Source organism: Hyla sarda, chromosome 2 (genome assembly GCF_029499605.1).
Source record: "Hyla sarda isolate aHylSar1 chromosome 2, aHylSar1.hap1, whole genome shotgun sequence".
NCBI lineage: Eukaryota > Metazoa > Chordata > Amphibia > Anura > Hylidae > Hyla > Hyla sarda.
The window spans coordinates 106,313,579-106,327,618 of NC_079190.1; the positions used below are offsets into that span (position 1 = coordinate 106,313,579).

The 14,040-nt window shown below is 44.5% G+C and overlaps 1 protein-coding gene across 1 annotated transcript in view; it reads right to left on the reverse strand.

The window, feature by feature from the left end:
- Positions 1–14,040, reverse strand: part of NCKAP1L (NCK associated protein 1 like) — a 290,353-nt gene that overhangs the window by 17,706 nt on the left and 258,607 nt on the right. Inside the window, exon 30 of the mRNA XM_056562778.1 lies at positions 6,052–6,141. Coding sequence (XP_056418753.1) covers positions 6,052–6,141 — 90 coding nt within the window. The remainder of the gene's footprint in view (positions 1–6,051; positions 6,142–14,040) is intronic.

Genomic DNA, 14,040 nt, shown 5'->3' on the forward strand with positions numbered 1-14,040 from the left:
AAATCCTCTTCCCCAGCTGGAGCTGGATTTTTCTTTGTCGCTAAAAAAGATGGATCTCTCCGCCCTTGTATTGAATACCGCGGCCTCAATAAAATTACCGTAAAAAAATCGCTATCCTCTGCCTCTCATCTCCAAACTCTTCGACCGACTGCGAGGTGCCAAGATTTTCACCAAACTTGATTTAATGGGCGCATATAACCTCATCCGTATTCGAGCAGGCGACAAATGGAAAATAGCCTTCAATACCAGAGATGGTCTCTTTGAGTATCTAGTCATGCCCTTTGGTCTATGCAACGCCCCAGCAGTCTTTCAGGACTTTGTTAATGAGATTTTTCGGGACATGCTGTACTCCTGTGTGGTAGTCTACCTTGACGACATCCTCATTTTTTCCTCCAACCTAGAGGAGCATCGCCTTCATGTTCGTCAAGTGCTCCAACGATTACATCAAAATCAACTTTACGCTAAAATTGAGAAGTGTCTATTCGAACGCAGCAGTCTTCCCTTCCTGGGATACATTGTGTCCGGACAAGGTCTTCAAATGGACCCTGATAAACTCTCTGCGGTAATGGATTGGCCTCGTCCCACTGGACTGCGAGCAATCCAAAGATTTCTCAGATTTGCAAACTATTATCGTCAATTCATTCCCCACTTCTCCACCATCGTTGCTCCTATTGTAGCACTGACTAAGAAAAATGCTAATCCGAATTCCTGCCCGCCACAGGCGGAGAAAGCCTTTAACCACCTCAAAGCCACCTTCTCCTCTGCTCCTGTCTTGTCCAGACCAGATCCTCAGAAGCCCTTCTTCCTCGAGGTTGACGCCTTCTCTGTTGGAGCCGGAGCTGTTCTCCTTCAAAAATCCGCTAAAGGAAAAAATGTCACTTGCGTTTTTTTCTCCAAAACTTTTTCTTCTCCAGAAAAAAACTATTCAATTGGAGACCGTGAACTATTGGCGATTAAGTTGGCCCTTGAGGAGTGGAGACATCTTTTGGAAGGATCCCTTCACCCCATCACCATTTATACTTATCACAAAAATCTCTCTTATCTCCAATCCGCCCAGCAGCTAAATCCTCGCCAGGCTAGGTGGTCGTTGTTTTTTGCCCGTTTTAACTTTCAGATCCATTTTCGTCCCGCAGACAAGAATGTCAGAGTTGATGCTCTATCTCATACCACCGATGCCTCTGAAGCAGAGACCCTTCCTCAGCACATCATTCCCCTGAGTGTCTGATCTCTTCTGCCCCTGCTTCTCTGGTGCCTATCCCTCCAGGAAAGACTTATGTTCCTCCCCGTCTTCTCCTCCGGATCCTCAAATGGGGCCATTCCTCCCTTCTGGCTGGTCACGCTGGAATCAAAAAGACTTTACAGTTGATTGCCAGACACTATTGCTGGTCCACCTTGGAAAAGGATGTGACAGATTTCGTATGAGCCTGTACAGTATGTGCACGTGACAAGACCCCTCGTCAGAAGCCTTCTGGTCTTCTCCATCCGCTGCCGGTGCCTGGACAGCCTTGGTCCCACATAGCCATGGACTTCATCACTGATCTTCCTGTATCCCATGGCAACACTGTCATCTGGGTGGTCGTTGATCGTTTTTCCAAAATGGCTCACTTTATTCTGCTTCCAGGCCTTCCTTCTGCGCCACAGTTGGCGAAGCAATTTTTTCTGCAGATTTTCCGTCTTCATGGGCTTCCCACGCATATCGTCTCAGATAGAGGCCTTCAATTTGTGTCTAAATTTTGGAGGGCTCTCTGTAATCAATTAAAGATCAAATTAAATTTCTCGTCCTCCTACCACCCGCAGTCCAATGGACAAGTGGAGAGAGTGAACCAGATCCTTGGTGACTACCTGCATCATTTTGTCTCCTCCCGCCAAGATGATTGGGTCGACCTGTTACCCTGGGCTGAATTCTCGTACAATTTCAAAAACTCTGAGTTATCCGCCAAGTCTCCGTTCTTTGTGGTGTACGGCTGTTACCTGCTTCCCCCCCTCTCGTTCTTAACCGCTTTTCCCCCAAGGTCACCGTTCCTGCTCCTGTCACTGGGTCCTCTGACGTCTTCTCGGTAAAAGAAATCCTCGCCTCCAAGGTCGTCAGAGGTAAAAGATTTTTTCTTGTTGACTGGGAAAATTGTGGCCCCAAAGAGAGGTCTTGGGAGCCCGAGGACAATATCCTCAACAAGGAGCTCATCCATAGGCTCCAAAAAGAGGGGGAGACCAAAGGGGGGGTACTGTAACGCCGAGCGCTCTGGGCCCCACTTCCCCTCCGGAGCGCTGCTCTGTGTCCCTAGGCGGGGATGCGATCTCTGTTGCGGGACGTGCCCGCCCGCGGGTCGCATCCCGTGTCACTCACCGGCCCGTCCTTCTGCTCAGTCTCGGCACGCGCGGCCCCGCTCTCTAAGGCGCACGCGCGCCGGGTCTCTCAGATTTAAAGGGCCAGTGCACCATTAATTGGTGACTGGCCCAATTAGTTCCTAACACTCCCTACACTATATAAACCCACTTCCCCTTCCTGTCCCTGCCGGATCTTGTTGCCTTGTGCCCTGAGAAAGCGTTTCTGTGTGTTCCATTGCCTGTGTATCCAGACCCTTGCTGTTGCCCCTGACTACGAACCATTGCTGCCTGCCCAGACCTTCTGCTACGTCCGACCATGCTCTTGCCTTGTCCTTGTGTACCGCGCCTGTCTCATCTGTCAGTGAGATTGAGTCGCTATCGGGTGGAAAGACCTGGGGGTTACCTGCCGCTGCAAGTCCATCCCGCTTTGCGGCGGGCTCTGGTGAAAACCAGTAACCCCTTAGATTCCGTTCCCCTGGTACGGCCCACGCCATCACCTCACTGACACAGAGGATCCACCACCCGTGTCCTCTCCGCATACCAGTCCGGATCCTGACAGTTATTAGGTCCGGTGATGCCGCAGAGTGTTTCGGAAGGGATACACTCGATAATTAGATTGTTCAGCCGTCGCCGCAAGGCTCAGGCCTAACTAACTGCGATAATTGCTGCGCAGATCCTTCTCTCATGACAGCCCACGAGGTAAGAGATATCCTTACTGCTTGGCTGCGCCGGAACAAGAGAGTGAGAAGATGGCCACCACTCCCTCATATGGGCAAGGGGCAGGGCGAATCTGATTGGTCCGAACATCTGCCATTCACCATTACATGGTGTAATGGGATTGCTTACGTCGCAGGGCCTCCAAAGGTCCTTAAGCCTAATACCATAGAGTTCACCTCGTCACATGACCCGCAGGTCCTGCAACGCTACTGGAAACAAGTAATTAACCGTTTATCTACACATACCATTCTATTTACATTAACCTATGTATAAATTACTGATTATAAACTAGAATAGAGGTGACTAGGGGTAGACTGGCTGACAGGAATCCCTACGTCCTAGGGACTCTGGCTATGGGGACCCATACATAGATAAATACCGTATAGAATGCGGTACTGGGACACCACATATATATATATATATATATATATATATATATATATATAAAATTGCATATTTTATGTGAAAATTAACACTAAATAAACACTCATAATAAATATGAAATCTATCGAAATGCGTCTGAGATTGTTTTGCCGCCAATGATGAATGCCACATGTAGAACATAAATACAGAAAACTGCAATTGCTACACCCAAAGGCTATTAGATTGTTTCAGTGCTCACTGAAGTTGAATGTATTGAGAATTACTGTTAATCCATCTTGTGTTCATGTTTGCCACTTTCTGTATTTCTGCCTATAAAAACACAATGTTCTGGTGGACCATTCTGCCGTACTAGGCTTTAAGAACTCTGGTAGGGAAGATTAAGGATCCTCTGCTTCTTACTATTTTCCTAAGCATGGCTGTGGGGGCCAACACATTAGCTTTTAACTTGTGCTACCTCCTACAGTATCAGTGCTGTCCAGTCTCATTAATGGCGCCGACCCTCTGCACGCATTTGCATTTAAATTGCTTTTGCCTGTAAATCTCTATGCACTTCCCGAATATAAATCTGGAAAGCTAGAAGTGATACAGGAAAAGGAATTTTGAGTGGAAAGAGGAGACAAGGCATAAATCATTGGAGGAAAGAACAGAAAGCAAATCAGTGTCACTACATAACAATAATTAATATATGAATGTTAATTAAAACACCAACAATTGAATATATGACATGTAAATTTATATATGGCTCTAAGATTTTTATGGTGCATATGCTAAGTCTCCATTTCTTGTCATGACCAATCCCTCCTGGGAGGGACAATTAGTAAACTCCTATAGAGACAGAGGCATGTATGTATATACTGTATAAGTTCATTCTTGTCATTCATGTCCCTTTGCAGGCTTTGAGAAGTTTGCAACTTTCAGAATGCATAAAATAATTTGATGAAAAGTTGTAAAATGGCAATAGCCTTAAAGGTTATCGACACCTTTAAAAGTTTTGTTTTATTCTTGCTTGGTACCTATTATGCTGCAAAAACCTTTTCTCCATAAGTCTTTATTAAAAATTTTGCCTACTTTGCCTTAAATGCCTCTGCAGTGTGCTGTTTATGCTCTAGGTTTTCTCTATTTTTTCTTTTATAAACTACCTTGTATCTGTTTTACTCCCTCCCCTACTTTATTTCTATTTCTAACATTGAGAGAGAAGATTGTCAGTCTGACAGTTTTATTTTTTACTGAGTAGCAGCTAAATGTTGGGTATTTTTTTAATATAAAAACATAGTTTAAGATTTTTTTGTTTTTGGTTTGCAGAATGGGTCATGGCTTGCCAAATATTAGCATAGATTTAGAAAATACTCAGCTTTTATATTTTTCTATTGGCAAATTTAGGATAAATAGATAATTCAATAATTGTATAGTATTCTTTGACCTAGCAAATCAGCCAGTTGGGTGAAACTATTAGAAGTCTTTGGTCGTGACACAACAAAGAGCTCATAGAATGTTTGAAATGTGTACACTGTAACTTAATGGAAATGTTTGAGCGTACGTTCATATGAAATATACAAGAAGAATGACTTGTCTGGCACTTCTGGTAGAAGTATAATAGCTTTGTTACTGGTGAGCTCGGTAATGGGTGAATGGGAGCTGAGATTCGTCAGCTGGTTGTGTAGAGCAATCAAAGGACTAGTCCATCAATGCACAAATACAAAAGAAGAATAAGGATAGTTGCACTCACCACTCTGATTGACTCTTCTTTATTCCAGTAAATACAGCAGGTACAGTCATATGCGATGCAGGGGCACGTCCATGGGGACGGTGTCTGTTTCGCGTGGTGTACACGCTTCGTCAAGCCAACGCTCCAGCATTGGCTTGATGAAGCATGTACACCACGCAAAACGGATACCATCCCCATGGACACACCCCTGCATCGCATATGACTGTACCTGCTGTATTTACCTGAATAAGGCGATCAGAGCGGTGAGTGTGGTGAGTATGACTTTTTGCCTCCATCTTGGTTTATACTGTATTCTGGGATAATTTCCTGATTTTTACATGTGGTATCCCTAAAGAGTGTACATTTGGCCAGCACAACTTTGCCTTCTCTGAATTAAAAGCGTAGTTGACTATGTTTTCTTAATAGGAGTCAACGCAGATAAAAGCAACTTTCGAGGCATATAATTGCAAATTTCTGAAGCATGTTTGGTTACACATTTCGCATGTAATGTGAACACAGCCTTAGAAATGCTCAAAAATAAAGTTAATAAAGCAAAATATCATTAATACATTAGAAATCGCTTAGCATTGGTTTTATTGTAACTTTAATAAATTTAGAACAAGGACACTATTGTTTTTTTTTTCTTATCTGCAAGACAATTTATCCGATGAGCAAAAGCATTCTCCTCCTGACTGTTCCTGCTAATCCTATTATTACTAAGATGGTGCTTTCCCCTTGTGATTTTGTGAAAGTTAAAATAAAATAACCTAATCCTTTCCTCATTGGCTGAAAGCCAGTAAACACACTCCTGGAGTGCCTTGTTGCTGTGACAGCTGCATGAAGCATCCTTATATAAGATGTTATCGTAGATTAAGCACATACCCCACCAATAGGGTGCAGGCAAGCAGTTTAATACTTACAAGATGAAGCAAAAGTAAAATAGACTCTCGGTTCCTGGCTTTTAGCTTGTCTGTTACTTCCCCGAGGTGCAGCAGGCTCCCTGATGCCATCTGGAATAGCGAACACACAAGAACAATGAAGAAAGATTGCATTCCACTGATCACTTCATAAGAGCCATTTATGAATATTATGCCTTTTTTTCTCTCCAAAAAACACCCATCTTTATGGACATGGAATCAATGCCTGTCGCAATTTAGTGGGGTTTTTTTGGACAAAATTCAGATATTGTGAAAGAAAATGCTAATTAGAAGAAGATTTTTTATTTTATTTTATTTTTTACATATTGTGTATACTTTACATTAGAGACTTGAATTGGCCCAGTGCGCAACAAAGGAGAAATAAGTGATGTAGAATGCCCAGTTGCCACAGAATTGTGTAACTTAAAAATTAAAAAATCTGCTTCTTATTATAGCTGTTCAGACCACAAGTATTTCCCTTGTATTTCCTATAAAACATTTTTTATTTTAAAGAATCAGGCATTTTAAAGTTCAACATGTCTAGTTCTCCTTTCCCCAAACATCTGTTGCAAGGGACTGCTGGCAGACTCCCGCTGATGATCCTGCCATAATCACCTGGATCAGACAACATTGATCTAATGTGTATGAACTGTAAGGGTAATATTGGCCAGTAATGTGTATGGCCAATAAAGTGCACAGCAGAATTTACTAGCTATTGATTTTAATCAGATTCAGCAGTCACATTCAGACAGCGGAATTTCGGTATCAGTCATTCCCACATGGAAATTCTGCTATCTGCAAAAAAATATAAGACCAGTCATATATTTTGCGAGATTCCATGGCGGATTCCCAATCTATTTCAAGTCAATAGGACTTGAGAACACAGAAATTCCACTAAAATTCCACACAAATTCTGCCGGAATTCCGCCGTGTGAATATATCCTAAGTGTGCATTCATACATACAAGATTTGCTGCATAAAATTTATACAACAAATCCACAGAAAGACATTTGTTTGGATTTTGATGTAGATTTCTCTTAGGTTTAAAGCACTAGGTTTACCAACCTTCAGCAATGACAGGTTGACTTGTGAATACTGTAGCCTGTGATTCGGGCCAGTGATCATGTATCATTACAACATATCATCGCAGGAGGCCAGCAAGTGATCATGGAAACCTCAACATGGGGGTGTCACACAGAATTGGTAAGGAGAAAATACTGTTTTTTGTTCTTTGAGATAACATGGCTCCTACAAATTTGCATGTTATCTGTAGCATATGTGGTAGCGGGGTGTGATGAGGGCAGATGTTGTTACATGGCAGATGGCATTAACCCCTTGTATTCGTGATGCAGGGGCGTGGTTTAGCCTAAAACCCCCCAAAGGTATACCGCTCGATCCTGGGCTAGGCACGGGGGCAATAAAGACTCCGACGTCAAGTTACGGACAACGGTAGCTTGCAGAGGGTAGACAGTTGGAAAGTCTATAAAGTTCAGCCAGGGCCCAAGGAGGTGACCAGTGACGCAGAAACCTTAAGGAATTTCTGGGACTTGTAGTAAGACTGGACAATTGAATGCAGACCACGCTGACTTGACAGATGATAGGGACTGACTTGACTTTACTCATAAAGCTGTGACTTTATCTTACTTAAATTGATGGTGACTGCAGGACTTGACTTTGAGGCCCCCGTGCCTAGCCCAGGATCGAGCGGTATACCTTCGGGGGGTTTTAGGCTAAACCACGCCCCTGCATCACGAATACAAGGGGTTAATGCCAGAGCTCAAAGGGGGGAAGCAAGAGCAGAGCTCAAAGAGAGAGAAGCTAGATCCACCCAGGGCTTATATGGGGGAGACTAGCAGGGATCTCCTGGTCACTGATTCCTCTTGGGTAACAATCACATGACATAGCTCTTAAAGATACAACACATTTTATAATACAATACACTGCAGAACATATGTACAAGGGGGAAACAGGTGCCAGGGGCCCTGGGGACACTGAAGGAGGCTGCCTGACAGGGCAGCAAGGGTACGGGGCAACTTCTACCATACTGGGCCACCACAAACAGTCCACAAATCTAGGATTTGACTGCAGTTTTTTTCTTTCCTAATTAATTAAAGTTTTTTTTTTTTATTTCAACTGGCTCCAGAAAGTTAAACAGATTTGTAAATTACTTCTATTAAAAAATCTTAATCCTTTCAATAATTATCAGCTGCTGAAGTTGAGTTGTTGTTTTCTGTCTGGCAACTGTGGTCTTTGCTGACATCTCTGCTTGTCTCGGGAACTGCACAGAGTAGAAGAGGTTTGCTATGGGGATTTGCTTCACAACTGGGCGGTTCCCGAGACACGTGTCATCAGAGAGCACTTAGACAGAAAAGAACAACTCAACTTCAGCAGCTCATAAGTCCTGAAAGGATTGAATTTTTTTTTTAAGAAGTAATTTACAAATCTGTTTAACTTTCTGGAGCCAAAAGTTTTTTTCTTGGATAACCCCTTTAAATGTGAAACAATAATTCTCTTTGCACACAGAATTTGGCATGGTGCAGACTTAAACGGGCACTGTCAGATGCAAATATTTTTTATATATATATAGTACATCTTGACAAAACATTAAGCTTTCTAATATACTTCATAGAAAGATTGTATTTCCTTTTTATAGAAATCATGGCTTAAAAAATCATGGCTTTGTCCAAGCTAAAGCAAAAGCATGACAATGTCCAGTAAGTGAGGGTGAACTAGCACTCCTCTGACATGAGAGAGCACAGAGGAGTATTATCAGACAGGAGAGAGCACAGAGCAGTCCTATCAGACAGGAGAGAGCACAGAGGCATCCTATCAGACAGGAGAGAGCACTGAGGAGTCTTATCAAACAGGAGAGAGCACAGAGGCGTCCTATCAGACAGGAGAGAGCACAGAGGAGTAATATCAGACAGGAGAGAGCACAGAGGCATCCTATCAGACAGGAGAGAGAACAGAGGAGTGCTATCAGACAGGAGAGAGCACACAGGAGTACTGTCAGACAGGAGAGAGCACAGAGGAGTGCTTTCAGACAGGAGAGAGCACAGGGGAGTACTATGAGACAGGAGAGCACAGAGGAGTACTATCAGACAGGAGAGAGCACAGAAGAGTGCTATCAGACAGGAGAAAGCACAGAGGATTGCTATCAGACAGGAGAGAGCACAGAGGAGTGCTATCAGACAGGAGAGAGCACAGAGGAGTGTTATCAGACAGTAGAGAGCACAGAGGAGTACTATCAGACAGGAGAGAGCACAGAGGAGTGTTATCAAACAAAAGAGAGCACAGAGGAGTACTATCAGACAGGATAGAGCACAGTGGAGTGCTATCAGACAGAAGAGAGCACAGAGGAGGACTATCAGACAGCAGAGAGCACAGAGGAGCACTATCAGACAGGAGAGAGCACAGAGGAGTGCTATCAGACAGGAGAGAGCACAGAGGGTGACTATCAGACAGGAGAGAGCACAGAAGAGTGCTATCAGACAGGAGAAAGCACAGAGGATTGCTATTAGACAGGAGAGAGAACAGAGGAGGGCTATCAGACAGTAGAGAGCACAGAGGAGTACTATCAGACAGGAGAGAGCACAGAGGAGTGCTATCAGACAGGAGAGAGCAGAGAGGAGGACTATCAGGCAGGAGAGAGCACAAAGGAGCACTCTCAGTGCTATCAGACAGGAGAGAGCACAGAGGAGGACTATCAGGCAGGAGAGAGCACAGAGAAGTACTATCAGACAGGAGAGAGCACAGAGGAGTACTATCAGACTGGAGAGAGCACAGAAGAGTGCTATCAGACAGGAGAAAGCACAGAGGATTGCTATCAGACAGGAGAGAGCACAGATGAGTGCTATCAGACAGGAGAGAGCAGAGAGGAGGACTATCAGGCAGGAGAGAGCACAAAGGAGCACTCTCAGTGCTATCAGACAGGAGAGAGCACAGAGGAGGACTATCAGGCAGGAGAGAGCACAGAGAAGTACTATCAGACAGGAGAGAGCACAGAGGAGTACTATCAGACTGGAGAGAGCACAGAAGAGTGCTATCAGACAGGAGAAAGCACAGAGGATTGCTATCAGACAGGAGAGAGCACAGATGAGTGCTATCAAACAGGAGAGAGCACAGAGGCGTCCTATTAGACAGGAGAGAGCACAAAGGAGTATTTTCAGACAGGAGAGAGCACAGAGGCATCCTATCAGACAGGAGGGAGCACAGAAGAGTCCTATCAGACAGGAGAGAGCACAGAGGAGTGATATCAGACAGGAGAGAGCACAGAGGAGTGCTATCAGACAGGAGAGAGCACAGGGGAGTACTATGAGACAGGAGAGCACAGAGGAGTACTATCAGACAGCAGAGAGCACAGGGGAGTGCTATCAGACAGGAGAAAGCACAGAGGATTGCTATCAGACAAGAGAGAGCACAGATGAGTGCTATCAGACAGGAGAGAGCACGGAGGAGTGTTATCAGACAGTAGAGAGCACAGAGGAGTGTTATCATACAGGAGAGAGCACAGAGGAGTGTTATCAGACAAAAGAGAGCACAGAGGAGTACTATCAGACAGGATAGAGCACAGAGGGGTGCTATCAGATAGGAGAGAGCACAGAGGAGGACTATCAGGCAGGAGAGAGCACAGAGGAGTACTATCAGACAGGAGAGAGCACAGAGGAGTGCTATCAGTCAGGAGAGAGCACAGAGCAGTCCTATCAGACAGGAGAGGGGGGGGGGGAAGTTGGTGCTTCTTATACGGCGAATACACACCTATTGGGTTGGTCCCTGCGGCCATCAACGGCCGGGACTCGCGGCTAATACAAGACATCACCGATCGCGGTGATGCCCTGTATTAACCCTTCAGACGCAGCGATCAAAGCTGACCGCCGCGTCTGAAGCGAAAGTGACAGTAACCCGGCTGCTCAGTTGGGCTGTTCGGGACCGCCGTGGTGAAATTGCGGCGGTCCCGAACAGCTTACAGGAAACCGGGAGGGACCTTACCTGCTTCCTTGTCTGCTCCGTGCTGGGATCACCTGCATGGCCGCCGCTCTCCTTCGATGTCATCACGTCGTTGCGCATGCCGTCCCGTCATCCAATAGGAGTGGCGTGCATAGCAACGTGATGAAGGCGACGTGATGACGGTGGCGGAGAGCGTGGATCCCGGGGAAGAAGACGTCCGGGGTGTCGGGGACACCCCGGGGACGCGGTGACAGCGATGGAGAGACATCCAGTGCAGCGGTGACGGGTCCGGAGCGGCGGGGACACGTGAGTGTTACCTCCTATCCAGTGGTCTTCAACCTGCGGACCTCCAGATATTGCAAAACTACAACTCCCAGCATGCCCGGACAGCCGTTGGCTGTCCGTGGATGCTGAGAGTTGTAGTTTTGCAACATCTGGAGGTCCGCAGGTTGAAGATCACTGTTGGGTGCAGAATCTTCTTTTTTCTAGATTTTGCACCTTTAAAATTGGGTACGTCTTATATGCCGGTGCGTCCTATAGGGCGAAAAATACGGTAGTTTATTAGTATGTGAACTTCTTTACACACCTCTGTAGAAGCATTAGAAACTGCATTGTCTTTCATAACAACATCTGCTGTTTCCAATTTAATACAAATAAGAGTAGTCATCCGCAAAAGTTAAATAGCTTTTACACTTTCTTATCATCGGGACATTCAAAGTACTCTCAAAATGTTTTGTAGCTAAAAAAAATAATAATCTGCTTCGTTTGCCTCAAATGTCACAGAATCATTCATTCAAACTCAATAATGCGTGAATTAAGACAGAATTATTTCCCAAATATAAGGCTTCTTCAAGCAGAAAAAAAGGCAGATTTTAGGCACAAATTATTGCCAGGAAATTTAATACAACTATTATTGTTCTGCCACTGTAATCAAAAATTCTAGCAGGAGATTAGAACGTGTCGTAATTGATTCTCAGCTGTGAGCTTATTGTTTCATCCTAACTTGTCAGCACAATATGTCTTCAAAAAATAATGTGTAAAAAGGAATTTATCAGAATTAACTCGATTCACAATTTTAGCTGTAAATGAATCATAGTAATGATTAATGGCTATTAATTATAGGAAAGGTTTGTATTCAAATAGTGTCTGTAACAGGATAAATTCCTTTACAGTAGATATATTGCCTGTGGGTGGACAAGATTTTCAATGTAAACACAAAGACTTGCAATGCAAGTATAAAGGACTCCAGCATTATGGCAGAACACTAACTTTAGCTGAGCAGAATAGAAGTCAAAGGATGTAGCTCTTGAAGCCGCGCTCCGTTTAGACATGAGTTACCCTTTAAGTTCTTGTATGTTTTATTTAAATGGGCACTCTCATTAAAACTGATTTTTGCTATTGCACTCCTTATGGTAAATAAAAAATATTTCTAATATACTTGGTTTAAAAAAAATGAAGTTTTATATGTTTTATTTGTGCTTAAAAAAAGCTCAAGAGCACATTTTCCCCCATCTCATACACAGAATTTGGAGCAAAGTCCAAACACAGGAAGTGCAGGCTGGAGTGCTGAGGGGGGTGTCTCCAACCAACAGCATATGGCAGTTAAGTGTGAGAGGAGCTATGATTGGATGAGGCTGGACACACTCAGCACTCCAGGCTGCACTTCCTGTGTTTGGACTTCGGTCCTAAGTCTGTGTATAAGATGGAGGCAAATGTGCTCTTGAGCTTTTTTAAGCACAAATAAAACATAGAAAACTTCATTTTTTTAAACAAAGTATATTAGAAATATTTTTATTTACCATAAGGAGTGCAATAGCAAAAATTAGTTTTAATGAGAGTTACCCTTTAAGCATATTTTTTTCATTCCAGACCCATACTTCAAACATTACATTAAAGAGAATACCGTATTTTTTGCCATATAAGACGCACTTTTTCTTCCCCAAAACTGGGGGGGGAAAAGTTGGTGCGCCTTATACGGCGAATACACACCTGCGGCCGGGATCCGCGGCTAATACAGGACATCACCGATCGCGGTGATGCCCTGTATTAACCCTTCAGACGTGGCGATCAAAGCTGACCGCCGCGTCTGAAGCGAAAGTGACAGTAACCCGGCTGCTCAGTCGGGCTGTTCGGGACCGCCGCTGTGAAATCGCGGTGTCCCAAACAGCTTACAGGACACCGGGAGGGACCTTACCTGCCTCCTCGGTGCCTGCTCCGTGCCGGGATCCCCTGGATGGCGGCGCTCTCCTTCTACGTCATCACGTCGTTGCGCACGCCGTCCCGTAATCCAATAGGAGCGACGTGATGATGGCGACGTGATGACGGCGACGAAGAGCGTGGATCCCGGGGAAGAAGACATCCGGAGCGTGGGGGACACCCCGGGGACGCGGCAACAGCAATGGAGTGACATCCAGGGCAGCGGTGATGGGTCCGGAGCGGTGGGGACATGTGAGTATTACCTCCTCCTATCCTGTGATCTTCAACCTGCGGACCTCCAGATGTTGCAAAACTACAACTCCCAGCATGCCCGGACAGCCGTTGGCTGTCCGGGCATGCTGGGAGTTGCAGTTTTGCAACATCTGGAGGTCCGCAGGTTTAAGATCACTCTTGGGTGTAGAATCTTTTTTTTCTTATTTCACCTTGTTCCATTTGTAGGGCCACCAAAAGTACAAGTGGTATAGCCCCAAAAAAGGCCTGGACAAATTAAAAGCCTATTGTGTCACTCACCATCATTTAGTTGAACTGTAAAATTCTATATGTTTACAGCTCAGAATTACAATATAAACCCATTAGCATTACTGTAAACTAAAAATGATAGTAATTATAATCCCAATATTCCTTACAAGCTCCTCAAAGTTTATGAGAGAGACTATGGGACTATATGGGGTCCTTTCTATTTGTTTCCTTTATTTCAATTTTAGAAGTACCAACTTTGAATAACTAGACTGCACTTTGTCCTCACAGCTAATTTAGGAGGCAAGCAGCCCTTGAGAAAGGGAGATCTGCCCCCAATATTTCAAAATGTTGTGACCTATAAACATTGGT